Source organism: Ochotona curzoniae, unplaced genomic scaffold (assembly GCF_017591425.1).
Source record: "Ochotona curzoniae isolate NIBS_2020 unplaced genomic scaffold, NIBS_Ocur_1.0 contig_1, whole genome shotgun sequence".
In the NCBI taxonomy this organism is placed as follows: Eukaryota; Metazoa; Chordata; class Mammalia; order Lagomorpha; family Ochotonidae; genus Ochotona; species Ochotona curzoniae.
The window spans coordinates 46740748-46756685 of NW_024464918.1; the positions used below are offsets into that span (position 1 = coordinate 46740748).

The following is a 15938-nucleotide window of genomic DNA, read 5'->3' on the forward strand; positions in this document are numbered from 1 at the left end:
AACCCAAGGCTACCAATGGTCATGTGACCTGGATGCTGCCACCACTGGGTTGCTCCTCAACTCCCCTGAGTAACTCTCCTGGCCTGGAGGGCTGTGGTGGGGAGCGGCCTTGTAGTCCTGAGGGCTGCTGGCCATCGCCCAGTCCTGCTGCTGGGCAGGAGCCAGATACCACCCGAGGCTAGGTAGACTGTCCTCTTGGCTTGGGCAGGAGCAGTGCTGTGCTGTCTGCCTGAAGTGGATGAGCGCTGCCAGGTTCTTGGGGCCCACTTTGCCATCTGGTCAAGGGGCTTGTGGACATCTCTGCTCAGCTCCAGGAGATGGTGGAGTCCAGCTGCTTTCTTGTCCTTGTCTGCACTCAGGACCTCACCCCTCAGCTCTTCCTCCTTTATATCCAGGAGTCGGGGATATGGACACAGCCCCCACTGTCTACCTTGGGATGGGGCTGATGCTGACAGTGTGAGCAAATGAACCTGCAGCGCAGGGGTCCTGCCTGCTCTCCATGGGCACGTGGGGATGGGTGTGGCAGAAAATATGGGAGGGGGTTAGGGCCTGGGAAAGTTGCTCCTGGGAGAGGGCCTGTGCCTGCTGCACCTGCCGCCCCTTCATCCCCCAACAGGGAGGTCAATACCAGAGCAATTCTGCAGACCTCGCTCTGCCCAACCCCATGCATGGCACCCTGACCCCAAGTGAAGCTGGTATCAGAGCTGCCTCGTGAGCTGTTCTCTAGCCCAGTGGCCCACTCAGACTTACAAACCTGGGCTTTGTTATCTTCATCTGACCCCTGTGGTGTCCCTGCAGCCTCTCCCTGCAAGAAGAGCATCAGTGGGAGGCTGATCTGCCCAGGCCTGGTGCCCCTCCAACACCACACAGGAGTTTCCTGACAGGGAACCCTTACACTCACTATGGAGCTTGGGTCTGGGTCACCCAAGCCCCAGCACCCCTGGTGCACGCTGGTGCGAGGCCCTTGACTTGTGGTGTGTCGTGGCCGTCAGGCAGTGGCACCCTCCCACCCCCTCAGGAAACTTTGCAGTTTTCTCCTGGATGTCATGACAACTCGTTTTAGCTCTGGCTGCAGAGTTAGGGCTAGATCCATGTTGTGCATCCACGGGGTCCGAGGGGGCCGACCCCACTGAGAGTCAGGGCTGGCAATGACGGTGGCCGCTAGCGCCCCGTCCCAGCTTGAGGTCCAGAACGGCTGCACATCATCCAGGAGGGAGCATCTCAGGGGCCTCGGGTGCGGCACCACCTGTGCAGCGCCCGCAGGCTCTGGACAGGCCCTCGCTCCCAGGCCAGAGCCTTGGCCTGCGAGTCCCGCCGGCCTCTCCCGAGATTCCCCCCACCGCTCCCGACCGGCTCCCGAGCTTCCCCGCCGGCCCGCACCGCCCCCGCACCGGGCGTGGCGCGGCAAACCCGCCCCGGGAGCCGCGGCGGCGGCCGGGGCGGCGCGCGGCTCGGGTTTCGTCCCGCCCCCGGCGCCGGCGTGACCCCCTCCCCCGGGCGCGAGGCGGGCCGGGCCCAGCTGGCCGCGCCCCGCCCCGCGGCCGCGGCTCCGGGCGCTATAAGAGGGCAGCGGCTGCGGCGCGCCCTGCGCGGAACCGGGAGCGCGATGGTCGCCGCCGCCGCGCGGCAAGATGCTGGATGGGGCCCTGCTGGCGCGCTGGCCGGCCGCGGCCTTCGGGCTGGCGCTGCTGCTCGTCGCGCTGCGCCCCTCGGCCGCCTACTTCGGGTAGGTGCCCCGGGCGGGCGGGACGCCTGGGCGGGGTCCCGCGGCGCGGCAGGGGGAGCCCGTGACCCGGGGTCGCCGCCGCCGCGGGTTGCGGTGCGGCCGCCTCGCCCCGGCCGCCGCCCACCCAGCTCCCTTCCCGGCTGGAGAAGTTAATTTAACAACAACAACAACAACAAAAATACGCACAGAATCCAGATGTTCCCTGCGCCGAGCCCGGGAGGGAGAAAAGCCCTCCAAGCCGGAGAGGAATTTATTTTTCTTGCGCTTCGCGTCTGACGTTGCCCGAGCAGGGCCGGCCCCGGTCCGTGGAGCGCGTCTGTGGGACCTGGCGCTGGGCGCGGGGCCGGCTCGCTCGTGGCTGCCCCGCTCCGTGGCTCCCGTCTTCCCGGGCCTGGGACAGTCGAGCCCGGAGTCCTTTGGAGGGGACCCTCTCCAGGTTGGGGTGGTCTCGAACGAGGCAGCGCCCGCCTTGCCCGCCTCGGCTTGCGGGCGCCGCCCCTGGGAGTCCTGGCCCGGCCCCTTCCCCGGGGCACCCCGGGCCGCGCCCTGGACCGCCGCCCTCCGCCGGTCACCTGTTCCTGCGCTGCTGGGCCGGGCGCCCGGCGCGCGCCGCCCGGCCGGCAGAGGGCCCCGTCGGCCCAGGAATCTGGCGCCGCGGGGCGGGGAGGGCTGTGGAGCTCCGCAGGTGCATCCTGTTCTCAAAGAAAGCGAAATGTTTTCGTGGGAAACTTTCCCTTTGTGCTTGCTTTCTCCTCTTTCCCTCCTCCCTCTGTCCCCTGCGCCGGGGTGGCCTTCCAGTGTTAGCTCTGGGTCCCCGGTTCTTCTGGCCCCCACTCCCGGCCCTCTCCCTGCCTCACTCACTGGCAGCCCACCGTTGGCTATCTGCGAAGCTGGGCCTTGGGGCGCGGGAGGGAGGGCCCGGGGCTGGCCGTCTGGCTGCGGGTCCGTGGTGACTCATTGCCCCTTGTTGGCCGCCCAAGCCCAACCCTATCCCAGCCTCCCTGCGCAGGCCGTGACAGCCCTGGGCTGCACTTGGGGTCGGCCTGCGGCTGGGTCTGTGTCCCCAAGTCACACCCTGTGGGCAGAGCCCTGGGCCCCACTATCTCCTGTGGGCAGTCCTGGCTGGCCCCTCAGTGGGGAGTGCAGACTTGGGCCCTGTAGTTCCACTGCTTCCCTGGGCTTTGCCGTGGGGGCTTGCTACTGCAGCCGCCCCAGGAGGGGGTGCAGAGGCAGGTGTACTGTGCTGAAGCGATTGGGGCCTGCACCCTGGTGGAGGAGCTGAGGCTAGGGCCAGGAAGGGTTCCTGGGGTGGGGGTGTGGGAGCTTGCTTTGTGAGGTGAAACCCTGAAGAAGGCATGAGGGACTGGGGGAGGAGAAGGGCCTGAACTGGGGGTGAGGGGGGGGGTCCTACCACAGCCCACAGCGCTGAGGGAACAGGGAAAGGGCGCTGGAATCCACCGCTGCCCCCTCCCCCCCACCTCTGCGAAGCTCTGCCTGGCACGGAGGCTCCCAGGCAGGAACGCGGCTCCAGTTACAGCCCGGGGAACCCAGGGAGGAGAGGCTGGCCCCAGGGAGAGTCACGTGGGCCCAAGGGGCCCTCTCCACCCCCTCCCCAGCTGCAATCCAACCCTGTCCCTCCCCAGGCCTCCAGCCACCCTGTGGACCCCCCAGGGCTGCAGGCCCCTTTCGGCGTCTCCCCCCTTCCCTGGCACGTCTTGGCCTGGGCAGCAGGTGGCGTTGCCATCTGCCTCTCCCAAGGCTGCCCACGCATCTGTGCTCCCCGCCCCAGGACCTGGACAGAGCTGCCTGGGGGCTACTTTGAGTTGCTCTCCTGAGGGGGTGTGGCAAATCTGGGTGTCCTGTCTGCTCTCCTCTGAGTGGGCTGAAGTTCTGAGCAAACGTCTCCTGTGGTAGGGGTCTTGCTGGGCCCCAGACCTTGACTCCGGGGCTGCTGCTGCTGCTGCTGCTGCTGCTGCTGCTGCTGCTGCTGGAGGGGTGGGCCTCTCAGGGCCCCTGTCTTGGGGATCCTGCTTACAGGGGCCAGCAGCCAGGTTCTTCACAAGGAGTGGAGTGTGTGAGCCTGAGGCATGACCTGGACCTTGGCTGGGCTGTGGTTTGCAGGTGTTTAAGACAGCACCAGCAGGAAGTATGACCAGCCTGGAGGCAAGCTTGGAGGAGGTGGGCCCAGGCATTGGCACAGGAGAGGTGGACTTTGGGTGCCTGGGCCGCCGTGGCTTGGAGCCCTAGTGGGTGCTGGTGTAGGGCAGACATCATGTAGGTGGTGGGCGTCGGTCCCATCCCGGCAGCGTCCCATCCTGACAGGCAGCTTTGTGTGCATGTTCTCTGGGAACTCTTCAGCTACCACATGGTCCGGTCCGGGTCCAGAAATGCAGGCCCCGCCTCCAGCCACTATCTGTGGTCTAGCTCGTTCCAGCCACCTTGTGGCTGTCTTGTGACCATGGATCCTGTGCCACTTTTGCGATCCCCATGCCGTGGCATGAATCAGTGCTTCCCTACTCAGGCTGAATTGTGTTTCGTCATATGGATTCACAGCAGCGTGTGAGCTGACCCTGAACCAAGGTCCCTGGCTATCTCTGGCCCCTTGTGCTTCTCTCTGGGACCACAGGTCTTGTGGCAACTCTGGCTTTGGCTGCTCAAGGGCCTGTCAGGCCATGTTCGTGGTGCTTGCCCCATCACACACTCGCCCTTGCAGTGTGGGCAGGATCTGGCTCCTGGTCTTGGCAGTGCTGTGTTGCTGGGTGTAGGCTTCATCCTAGCTTTCTTGTAGGGACAGGTGATGCCTCCCTGTGGTCTAATATGCATTTTCCCATTGGGTTTGTGAGCCAGCACTTGTTCTGCACCTGCAGAGAAAAGGTCTGCCCTTGACCATTGCTTGCAGGGGTGGGGAGGGGGTCCTCTTCTCATTGAATTTGGAGAGCCTGACTGCAGCCTGGGTCCAGGTGGCTGCTGCGACAGAGATGGCACCTGACCCAGGCATGGAGCCTGTGAGGCAACCAGGGTCTGGGGTGGCCAGGATGTGGGTGCCTCCTCTGTTTCCTGTAGTAGGGGAGTTGCTCTTGCCGGCATGGGGCTGTGCCTCCCCCGTGGGTCAGGTACCCAGCGTCCGCTATGCCTCACTGAGTACCCAGCAGAGCCCAGTTGGGTGCTGGGTGCCCACATGAGTGAGAATCCCTAGGCCGCAGGGCCAGCTCCCAGGTATAGAATCACCAATGCACGCAATGGGCATTAAGGAGTAAGTGCTGGGACCATTGTAGGGCACTATGGACAGGAAGTGTCAGGGATGGAGGTCAGGGTGGGGTTTGCAGGCACTCCTCCTGCACAGACCCCCTACAGTTCTGGGTGCCCTTGTGTGGATGAAGAGGGTCTCTTAGCCAGCCGCAGTGGCCAGAGGCCTGTTGGTGATATCACAGCCTGACCAGGAATCAGTGAAAAATAGCTTGGGGGATGTCTGCGAGGTGCCCTGGAGACCCTAGCATGCCATTTCCAGACAGAGGGGATGAATGGGTGCGTGTGCTCACCTGGGATGGATCTGGTCTGCCCTGGTCCCAGCCTCCACCCACCCCTGTAGGTCAGTCCACTGGTCCCTGGAGCCCTGATCCCTGACTGTCTGCTGGGGTCCAAGGTCACATTGCATTCCCTCAGGGGATGAAGGAGGGGTCTGAGGTGAGGCTGGAGCAAGCCCACCTAGCCTCAGCTGTGTGAGCAGGTTTCCAGCCTGCGGCCTGGACAGCAGGCAACTTCTTGTAGACCCTGCTGCAGGCTCTACTGTCCATCCAGGAAGGATCTACTCTGTCTGCTCCTAGGGGACCCAAGCCAAGAAACATCTGCTCTCATCCTGCAGGGTAGGGCCCTTGGAGGAGAGGGGAATGGGCTATTCCCCCAAGGGTACCCACAGGTCACCCTGAGACGAGTGGGCAATGCTGCTGGATGCCACTGCAGGCCCAGGACAGAACTCCTGACACCCCCTGACCACACCTGCCCACAGGGTTCCTGGTGTCCCTAACTCCCCCCCATTGTCCATAGGGCCCATAATGCCCCCCAACCTGGCCTCCTGTGCTGTACTGGACCAAGACAAGGCATACCTGTCCAAAGGCACCCACTATGAGCCTATAGGAAGGGCCATGAGCCACAGGAAAGTCCTGGCCATTGAGCCCTGACCAAGTCAGGGTGCGGGACCTCCCTGTTCTCTGAAACTTCCTGTGTGTCCCTTTCCCTTGGGGCCTCCCTTTCTACCAGTAAAGCCCATCCCCAGCTCTGCCCAGGATACTGACTATACCCAGGCAGAGAGGACCCCCCACCCCCGCTGGCACCAATGAGCCCATGGACCTCTGTGCTGCATCTGAGAGCACATCTGCCATGCAGGCTAGTGGCAGGTGTCTGCCTCTCCGGGTGGTGCTGGCTTCCCCTGCTCTGTGACCTGGAGCCCGGCCCTTCATGCAGTCCTGGCTGGCCCCACGCCGCTGCCCGCAGGAGGAAACCCAGCCGCCCAGCTGGCAGCTTCGGCACCCTGGGCGGCAGCCGGACAAGGCAATGGAAAAAGGCAAGCCACAAGCTGCGTTTGTTTTTCTTTGCGATACCTGAGGTCGGGCGGTCGGGGGAAGTGGGCTGGAGGTCTGGCCCAGGCGCAACCACTGCCAGAGGCTCCAGGACTCGAGGACTTGAGGGCTACCTTCCCACTGTGCAGATGGGAATGGTGACTGCTGTAGCCCCTATGACCCTGGGGGCGGGGGATGGGTGGTCGCTGGCAAGCCTGTGTGTGTCTGGCACAGCGCCGGGGCAGGAAGAGAGCCTGGCTCAGGCAGGACACATGTTGCCAGCAGCTGCCCAAGAGCCTGGCTCTCCCTGCCTGGCCACCTGTCTCACAGCTGGGGGCTACAGGCAGTGTGAGGGGCCGGTCCCATGGGGGCAGCCCTGAGTGCCCTATCTGCACGGATAGGGTTAGAGTTCACCCCACATGTTTCTCAGCACCAGGCAGTTTGGAGTTTGTTTTAGAGCTGAGGCTACAATTGCTGGGGCAGCAGCCTTGTCTCCCCCTGCCCTGGCCTGTGGCTGGCTGGGACAGACAAGAGGAGAGGAAGAGAATGGGGATGGGGATGGTGATGTGTCCCAATTGCCATGTAGACCCTGGGAGGCAGTGATGATGGCTTGATAACCCATGTGGAGGAACCAACTTTGGCCTGGCCCAGCCTCAGCTGTGGTGGCATCCAGTGGGACCAGCAGCCAGGAGTTCTCTCACCATCTGCCTCACAGGTAGTTTTGTCCTAAAAAGCACTTGGTAAAGTGTCTAATAGGCCCTCAAAAGATCACACAATGGTGTCTGGTGATTCATCTCCTAGGGAGAAGGTGGCCGTGAGGGGACACTGATCAGAGGCGTCAGAGCTTGTTAGGAGGAATGCCTTGTTGAGGTTGACTGCACAGAAATGTGTACGTCAAGTGAACGACCTGCTTGTGAGCTTGTGTTAGTCCTTGTGCAACACGTGTGAACTAGCATCCCATATGCAGCTGAGTACACAGTGGTGTAGGGTACATGTTAGTATTACCCAAGGGGACTCTGGGGCTTATCTCATGGCACAAGCTGAGGTTGGCACTCATGTGAAGACCAGGTGAGTACTGCAGGACAGAAACGACAGAATGTCAAGCACATGTGGCCTGGGTCTCTCCACTTGTTTTCAGAACTTAGTTTGCATTATTGAAGTGGCAGAGGTAAAATGTGGAGGTGTGTTTGCTTGGCCAGCTGTCAGGTGAAGTTGCATGTACCACTCCACATGGCTGTCATGGCTGTGCTGAGGACATAGCTCCATTCCCTGGAGATTGTTATGAATGTAGAGCATAGCTGATACACACTCATGTGAACTCAGCTTCCCCAAGGCCTCTGTGGGTCCCTCATTTGTGCAGTCCAGTCATCCCCTGGTGATGATGCCTGTGGGGGTTCCCCAATAGACTCCCTTGGACCGTCACTGGGCACACAACTATAGCCCCAGCCAACTTTCAGGAGCATCGACTCTGCCTCACTTCATTTCTGTATTAAAGTCTGTGAATCTGAGAGTTCCTTGACTGTCATGCCCTTGCCACATGTCTGCCACAGTGGGGCCTGTAGGAGCTGGGGCCTGGCCCTCAATACAGGTCTACCATGTGGGGGCAGGGGCCCACCTCCCTGGGCTGCTTCACTGGGTGCATGTTGGCAGGGGCTAGAACTTGAACTTGGGCCCTAAGTATGGGACACAGATGTGCCCATAAGTCAGCTGACTCATGGACCCTTGTGCTGATCAAGTCAAAATGGATGCAAGGTTTACACAGGAGACCAGAAATGAGGTGGGAGTAAACTCTCAACAGCAAGTTTCTGAGGAAGACCCCCAGACACAGGCAACAAGGCAGAATGACAGATGGGTTTGCATCCATGGAACACATTTCTGCATAGCTAAGACAGAGTAGAGACAAGCAGCAGAGTTGGGAGAATGTGCACAGGCCAGCACACACCAAGAACATAGTAAACGTGGATAACAGAACAGAGGGGAGGATTGTACAGGTCAGCACACACCAAGGACACAGTAAACATGCAGGTAACTGAAGTGGACATTTTGCTGCATGGTAATCAAGCCCATTGCCACCCTCAGGAGAGAGGGAATGGCCTAGCTGTAGCTGAGCTCCAAGGTGGGTATTGGGGTGTCAGCATCCTGGGGGAAGCATCTTGGTGAGACTCAGGAGGCAATGAGGGCCTGCCGTGCTATTGGCCACCTGGCCAGGGTGTCCTGAGAGAGTACAAGGTGTCATTTAGACAGTGCCAGGGTGACTACTGACCCCCTGGCAGAGCCCCTTGACTTCATCCTGGGCTCCCGCCAAGCCTGCTGTGTCCTGGGAACCCCCTGCTCTGCCTTGGGTCCCTGTACTCCGCTCTCTGCTAGTCCTCTGGTCCTCCTTGTCTCAGCCACTCCCTCTTCCTGACTCCAAGTGAGGATTACATCTCAGCACAGCTGCTCTTCACTGTGTGTGTTTCAGGATTGATTTCAGATTTGATGGATTTAGGAGGTAGAATGATGCAGGGTGGAGGGAGACAGGGAGAGGGAGATTCTCTGTGTCTTGGTTCACTCCTGGTGGCTGTGATGGAGGCCAGGGCCAGGCCAGGCTGGAGTCAGGAGTCTGGAGCTCCAATTGGACAGCTAGCATCCCCTTCTGATTTCCTAGTGGCAGCATCAGGGAGCTGGACTGGAACTGTGCCCACAAGGACGCTGGTTCCAGCTGCCAAGTCCAAGATCAGATGTGGTTATTTGGTGTCTGATCTCCTTCTCTGGTGTAGAGAGGGACTTGGGAGATACTGCTGGCTACTCTGGCATAGTCTGATTTCTCTGCCTGTGGGGGATAGCAGCATCAGGAGGGGTCAGTAGGAGTCAACATGGCACAGTAGATGTCAGTAGGGTTGCTAGGGGGTCAGCATGGTGCCATTAGAGGGTTAGCAGTGTCGGTAGGATCAGTACGGGGTCTGTAGGCTTCAGAAGGGGTCAGCACAGTGTCAGTATTGGTCAGTTGGGGTCTCTGAGCTAGGCTGTGTGCAGGAGACCCTTATCTTCTGTGGAGCGTTCTCAGCGTCCTTGGTCACGGCTCCTAGTGCCTAGGTTGGCCCAAGGTGCATGTTCGATCCATCTAGGATTTGGGTTCTCCAGTTCCTGGCTACACTGCTTTCTGCTTTTGGTTTTGCTGAGTGAAGGTCTTTGTTTCTGAAAAGGCTGGAGAGGATTGGTGCCCTGCTGCCTCTGGATGCTGAATCTGTGGGCAAAGTATGCTCTGTCTTGAGCTGGTAAAGACTGTGTCCACATGCCCAGGACCCACCCCAGCCTCAGAGCTGCCCCTTGGTGGACCTGGGAATTGGGAATGTGGAGAGGGTCTATTTGGTCCACAGTCATTCCTGCTGGTGCACACACAAGACCCCACACCTCTGCTGGTGCACACACAGGATCCCATACCCCTGCTGGTGCACACAGGATGCACACACCCCTGCTAGTGCACACACAGGATGCACACATTCCTGCTGGTGCACACACAGGACCCCACACCTCTGCTGGTGCACACACAGGATCCCATACCCCTGCTGGTGCACACAGGATGCACAACCCTGCTGGTGCACACACAGGACCTCACACCCCTGCTGGTGCACACATATGACCCCGCACCCTCCTGGTGCACACACAGGATCCCACCCTGCTGATTATATGACCTTTTGCCCCTGGTGATATGCACACAACTGCCTTCCAGGGAGCTCCACTCAAGATTCTAGCCCTGGGCCCGGCGCCGTGGTTTAGCAGCTAAAGTCCTTACATTGAACATGCCAGGATCCCATATGGACGCCAGTTCAAATCCCGGCAGCTCCACTTCCCATCCAGCTCCCTGCTTCTGGCCTGGGAAAGCAGTCAAGGATGGCCCAAGGACTTGGGACCCTGCACCCGTGTGGGAGGCCTGGCTCCTGGCTTCAGATCGGCACAGCACTGGCCATTGCACTCATTTGGGGAATAAATCAATGGATGAAAGCTCTTCCTGTCTCTCCTCCTCTCTGTATATCTGACTTTGTAATGAAAATAAAATAAATATTAAAAATAAATTCTAGCCCTGAGAAGATCTCGTGGCCCAAAGTTGGCTCTGGCCCCATCTACCCTGTTGGCATTGTCACCACCCTGGCCTCTGGCCATGTGCCTTAGGCCTTCCCTGGGACTTCTGTCTAGTCCTCTGTTAGCCGGAGTCAGCCCTCCTGGGTGTTGCACACAGCAGCTGTATCACTCACATAGGACACCCTCTCAGTTCCTTGTGCATCTTTGAGGGGAGGGACACTTGCTACCCACGCCACTCCCAGGTCTACAGGGGCCAAGCTAGCTCCAGCAGGACCCTATCACAGTGCCTTTCCCACAAGCCCTGCAGGGGAGGCTATCTGGCAGTGTTCATCTTGGAACCTTCCCTTGTTCCACATGGAGGGTCCGACTCCCCAGGGCTTCCTGTTTCCTGCTGTAACCTCCGTACGCAGACCACCTCTAGAACCTTGACCCTGGTAGGAATGTCCACCGCATCCTCCACAGCTCTGCACCCTGGCCCCTGACCCTGCATCTGTACTCACTACTTTGGTTTCCTTTTGGGCTCCTTGTCTGAGAGAGTGAGATGGGTCTGCCAGGCTCTGCAGCAGGCCTCTCTTGGTGGTGTGGATGGACGCTGTGCCCGGGTGTGCCTGGGAGCCTGAGCACTCTGCATGTGCAGACACCAGCAGGCAGCTCTGACCCAGCCCATGCTCAGGATTTCCCCTGCCTTCTGAGGGCTGAGTGTGACCATGGTTGAAGGTGGATTCCCTGGGCCCAGATGCTTACCTGTTGGTGGGTCTGAGCAAAGCATGCAGGACCAGGGTCAGGTGGTCCCTAAGTGGAACTGCTCCCCAGGTGAAGCAGGCCAAGGCCAGGGCTCAGCATGCTGATCAGAGGCATGATCGGCTGGAGGCAGAAGGGCACCAGGATAGAGGGGGCACCCCAGAGGGCCCTGTTGCTGAGGGACCTCGCCTCATCATAGGGCATCTGGGAGGGTACAAGAGTGCCAGGAGGAAGGAGGGAGTCAAGGTCCTGCTGTGGGGGCTTCAAGTAGCACAGGTAGAGGGTAAGGGTGCCACCTGGGGCATGTGGGTGGGTGTGGAGCCTGCATCACCTGGGCTGGGGCTTCCTCCCTGTCTGAACCCTGAGGCCAGACTGTCTTAGAGTGGAGATCCTCCTCCTCCTCAGTGCTGGTGTCAGCTGAACTCTTAAAACTCTGGGGGACAGGTCAGTGGTAAAGATAGGTGGGGAGAAGGCTGCAACTTCTGGCAATGGAGGGTTCATGAGCTCAGGAGCAGGTGCTGGCACTGTCTGGGATCGCTGGTCCCACATGGCCCCCCAGAGATGGTTCTTCCAGGGATCCCTAACCCCAGCCCCACCAGTGCTACCCATCCTCAGGGCTGGGCCTCACCCTTGCTTCCCTGCTTGCAGGCTGACTGGCAGCGAGCCCCTGACCATCCTCCCGCTGAGCCTGGAGCCCGAGGTGGCTGCTCAAGCTCACTACAAGGCGTGCGACAGGCTGAAGCTGGAGCGAAAGCAGCGGCGCATGTGCCGCCGGGACCCAGGAGTGGCCGAGACGCTGGTGGAGGCAGTGAGCATGAGCGCGCTGGAGTGCCAGTACCAGTTCCGCTTCGAGCGCTGGAACTGCACTCTGGAGGGCCGCTACCGTGCCAGCCTGCTCAAGCGAGGTGAGTACAGCCACCAAGGGGGGCTGCATCTGGTGATTCCTGACCCGACCCATAACTCAACCCACAACCCAACCCCCAGCATACATGGGCACCTGCAGGGACCACCCCCCAGGGTCTGAGTGATGCAGGAGGCTGGCTGGGTGGCGGGGGCGGGTGTAGCTTCGCTTTGAACCCTGTGCCAGACAGCTGCGTGGGGCACCAGTTCTCCTGGGAGCCTTTCTTCAGAGATGTAGGTGCACAGGACATGCCAGAATGAGGTTCAGGTGGGATTCCCCAGACTTCTCAACTCCACCCACACCTGATCCCCAGGTTGGCTCCAGCACCTCCCACCCCTGGGGCATCCATAGCACCAGGTGTTCCTGTCTGGAATGCATCTGTAGAGGGGACTGGGGCTTGGCTGTGGAACATGGGCAATAGAAGCCCCTGGGTGGACCTGGCCAGCAGCCCTACTGACCATTGTGCCCACCCCAGGCTTCAAGGAGACGGCCTTCCTGTACGCCATCTCCTCTGCTGGGCTGACACATGCACTAGCCAAGGCCTGCAGTGCAGGGCGCATGGAGCGCTGCACCTGTGATGAGGCGCCTGACTTAGAGAACCGGGAGGCCTGGCAGTGGGGTGGCTGCGGGGACAACCTCAAATACAGCAGCAAATTCGTCAAAGAGTTCCTGGGCCGGCGTTCCAGCAAGGACCTGCGTGCTCGTGTGGACTTTCATAACAACCTCGTGGGCGTGAAGGCAAGCGCAGGGGCTCAGGGGCTCAGGGACTGGGTGTTGGGGTGGAGACCCCTGCTTCAGAAGCCTGGCCCAGGGTGAGAAGGGGTGAGAGGCACCCTGGTCCAGAAGGCCAGGCTGCTTCCAGGACCCTGTCTGGCTGAACGCTCTCTAGGGCAGAGGCTTCTCAGCAGGTGGGGGTTGGGAGGCTGTGGCCCTGGCACTGAGCCCCCAGCACCCACCTCCAAGCACACCCACGGCTCCACAGAAACCTGAATCAGGGGCTCAGAGATATCCTCTCACCCTCCCCTGGATGTGGACTTCCTGCCTGGGGAGGGGCCAGGTCATGGGTCATGAGCACCAGCCCAGCTCTGAGCCCCTCCTAATGTAGCAGTTGGCATTGGGAATTGGCTGCCCCAGTCCTGCGTGTCTGAGCCAAGGTAGCCCCAGAGACCAGGCCTCTCAACCCATCCAGGGTTGGCACTGAGGGTGGACATGGAGCAGACATTGAGGGTCAGAAGAGCCCCCCCCCCCAAGGTCTCACCCAGGTAGCCATGGCCTACAGGCAAAGGCTATGCATGTGAACTGGCCCTTGATAGGTGACAGGCAGTAGGTGCTTGGGCCCTCCTCCCCGCTGCCGGGCTTCTCATGGCCCCTCCCCCCCAGGTGATCAAGGCTGGCGTGGAGACCACCTGCAAGTGCCACGGTGTGTCTGGCTCCTGCACTGTGCGAACCTGCTGGCGGCAGCTGGCACCCTTCCATGAGGCAGGCAGGCACCTGAAGCACAAGTATGAGACAGCACTCAAGGTTGGCAGCACCACCAACGAGGCTGCAGGTGAGGCGGGGGCCATTGCTCCGCCCCGGGGCCGAGTCTCAGGTACCACTGGCCCTGACCCGTTGCCCCGCACACCTGAGCTCGTGCACCTGGATGATTCGCCCAGCTTCTGCCTGGCTGGCCGCTTTTCCCCGGGCACTGCAGGCCGCAGGTGCCACCGTGAGAAGAACTGCGAGAGCATCTGCTGTGGCCGTGGCCACAACACGCAGAGCCGGGTGGTGACCAGGCCCTGCCAGTGCCAGGTGCGCTGGTGCTGCTATGTGGAGTGCCGGCAGTGCACGCAGCGCGAAGAGGTGTACACCTGCAAGGGCTGACCCTGGCTGGCCAGTATGGTCTCTGGCAGCCTGGAGATGGGAATCAGTGCCCACCTGCCTGCCCACGGTACCCTGGGGGCCTCATGTCCTCCTTGACCCGAGAGCATTGCAGCCAATGCTCTCTGAGCCATCTCCCATTCCCACCAGGCCCCCCCCCCCTACCCAGGGCTGCCCCTGCAGCCGGCCAGCTGGGGGGGTAGGGAGCAGGTGCACCTTGGTGACACAGGGCCAGCAGCACGGCACTGTCTCAAGAGCAAACCACTAGGAGCACGCAGCCTATCTGCCACTCCAGCGTCCAGCACTACTCTGTGGAGTGAATGCCCGCGACTCTTAAGTTATTACTGATATTTAACTATTCTAATTATTATTATCCCCATCCCTGACCTTGTTTCCTCTGATCTGCTCTGTCGTTCGAAACCACTAGGTTGAGGTGGACACTGTGGCTGCAGCCAGCCTCGGCAATCACAGCCCTTGCCATGCCCGTGCGGCCCCCCAACCCTTGGCACTGACCAGGGCTATTCCTGGGGTGGGGGCTTCAGAAGGTTCATCTCATATGGAAGTACACGGGCTGTGATGTGGTTTGGCGTGTGTGTGTGTGTGTGTGTGTGTGTGTGTGTGTGCGCGTGTGTGCGCGCTGTGCTAGTGTGGTTGGCAGAGCCTTGCCTTTCCTGGCAGTGTTGAGTGTGGCTTCGCTGCCCACACTGGCCCTGGACTCACTTTAGTCTACACCTCTGTGTGTGTGGGCTCCTCCAGTAAGAAAACCCTATGTATTTCTGGCCCAAACAGTGCAGCCGGCCATGGCAGCCTGAGAGTGAATGGAGGCCAGGGTCTTTTCTCCAGAAGGTTAGGGTGACCATGTGATGGCAGCCAGTGAGGCACTAGGGGTGCCCTTTATGCTGGGACGGGGGCTGATGGACAGGCAGAACAAGTTGCACCCAGCCCCGCTAAGTTCCCACCCCGGCATCTCTGCCCAGGGCGGGTAGGAGTGTGTTCTATGGGGCAGCACGCAGGTAGGGCCCTGACCCCACTCAGCCTCCTTGGGGCCCGCCAGATGACTGATTTTCTCTACCTCAAGTGCACAGCGAGTGGGCATGTCCTGACTGACTGTGGAGAATGTAATTTATTTAATGGCTTCGTGTAACAGAATCAGAAACAAATGGAAACACTAAATAAATGTATTTTAAGTTATAGCCAGTCTCAGTGTGCTGCCTGGGAGGGTTTCTGTTCTGACCCCTGATGGAGTGGCCCCAGCATCCCCCACCCGACCTGCCTCCAGGAAGGAGTCCTGCTGGATACCCCTTCCTGCTCCCTGGCTCTGGGCTTCCACCACACAGACACTCATCCTCCATCTCCTGCCCCATATCTGGGGTCCTCAGGACCCAGAGCCCAGTCCCAGGCGTTCTGATGTGGCCCTAGTCTGAGCCCCACTTCTCCCACCCCCTGTGCATACTCAGTGCCCACAGGCCCAGGCGCCTGCCTTCTCCCTTGCCTCTGGATCCTGGGAGGCCAAGCTCAGTAGAGGTGTCCTAGGGTGGCCTGCAGGGAGGTCGCCTCACCCACCAGCACCAAGGCCGGGATTTCCTGCTGGAGCCTGAAGAGGTGGGGCTCCTGGTTCTGGCCCCCTCCTGCTGTCCCCAGATGCTGGTCTGGGTGGGCAGACTCAGGATAGCTCCACCCCCTCCCCCACAGGGGCAGGGGCGGGGCTACAATTTGCCAGGGAAACAAGGCCAAACAAACACTGCCCCTGGCAGGGCCGGGGGCCCCTGGTGATGACCTCATCCGCCCACCCAACCTGCTCCCAGGCCAGGCAGAGGTGGGGGGTCCTCCCTGGCAGGGGGACTGCACACGTGTTTGTGTTGGGCCTGTGTCCATGGCAACAGGAAGGGGGTTGGGGTGCAGCAACTCCTGCTTTGGTTCTGAGCATTGCACAGCTGTGGCACTGGGGTGAGGAGCAGGGAAGGTGGGGAGAGCAGAGTAGAGGTGAGGGCAGCAGGCCTTATCCAGGGGCCTCCACTGTCACTTTCTAACATGACATACAGTCCTGCAAGGTGACCCTTAGGGCTTCCTAAACCTAACTCTGCCCAGGGTC

At 60.6% G+C, this 15938-nt stretch overlaps 1 protein-coding gene across 1 annotated transcript; it reads left to right on the forward strand.

Annotated features, from left to right (window-relative positions):
• Positions 1-1546: 1546 nt before the first annotated feature.
• On the forward strand, positions 1547-15028 carry WNT9A (Wnt family member 9A). The gene is made up of 4 exons (XM_040973693.1): positions 1547-1726; positions 11734-11990; positions 12462-12724; positions 13367-15028. The coding sequence occupies exons 1-4, from the start codon at positions 1632-1634 to the stop codon at positions 13847-13849; spliced, it is 1098 nt and encodes a 365-aa protein (XP_040829627.1). The 5' UTR covers positions 1547-1631; the 3' UTR covers positions 13850-15028.
• The last annotated feature ends 910 nt before the right edge of the window (positions 15029-15938 follow it).

Bases quoted from the DNA above. Each gene is read 5' to 3' on its own strand.
- WNT9A (XM_040973693.1), top strand. From the start codon at position 1,632: ATGCTGGATGGGGCCCTGCTGGCGCGCTGGCCGGCCGCGGCCTTCGGG. The intron at 1,727-11,733 runs GTAGGTGCCCCG...CCCTGCTTGCAG, and splicing joins CCCTCGGCCGCCTACTTCGG to GCTGACTGGCAGCGAGCCCC. The intron at 11,991-12,461 runs GTGAGTACAGCC...TGCCCACCCCAG, and splicing joins TGCCAGCCTGCTCAAGCGAG to GCTTCAAGGAGACGGCCTTC.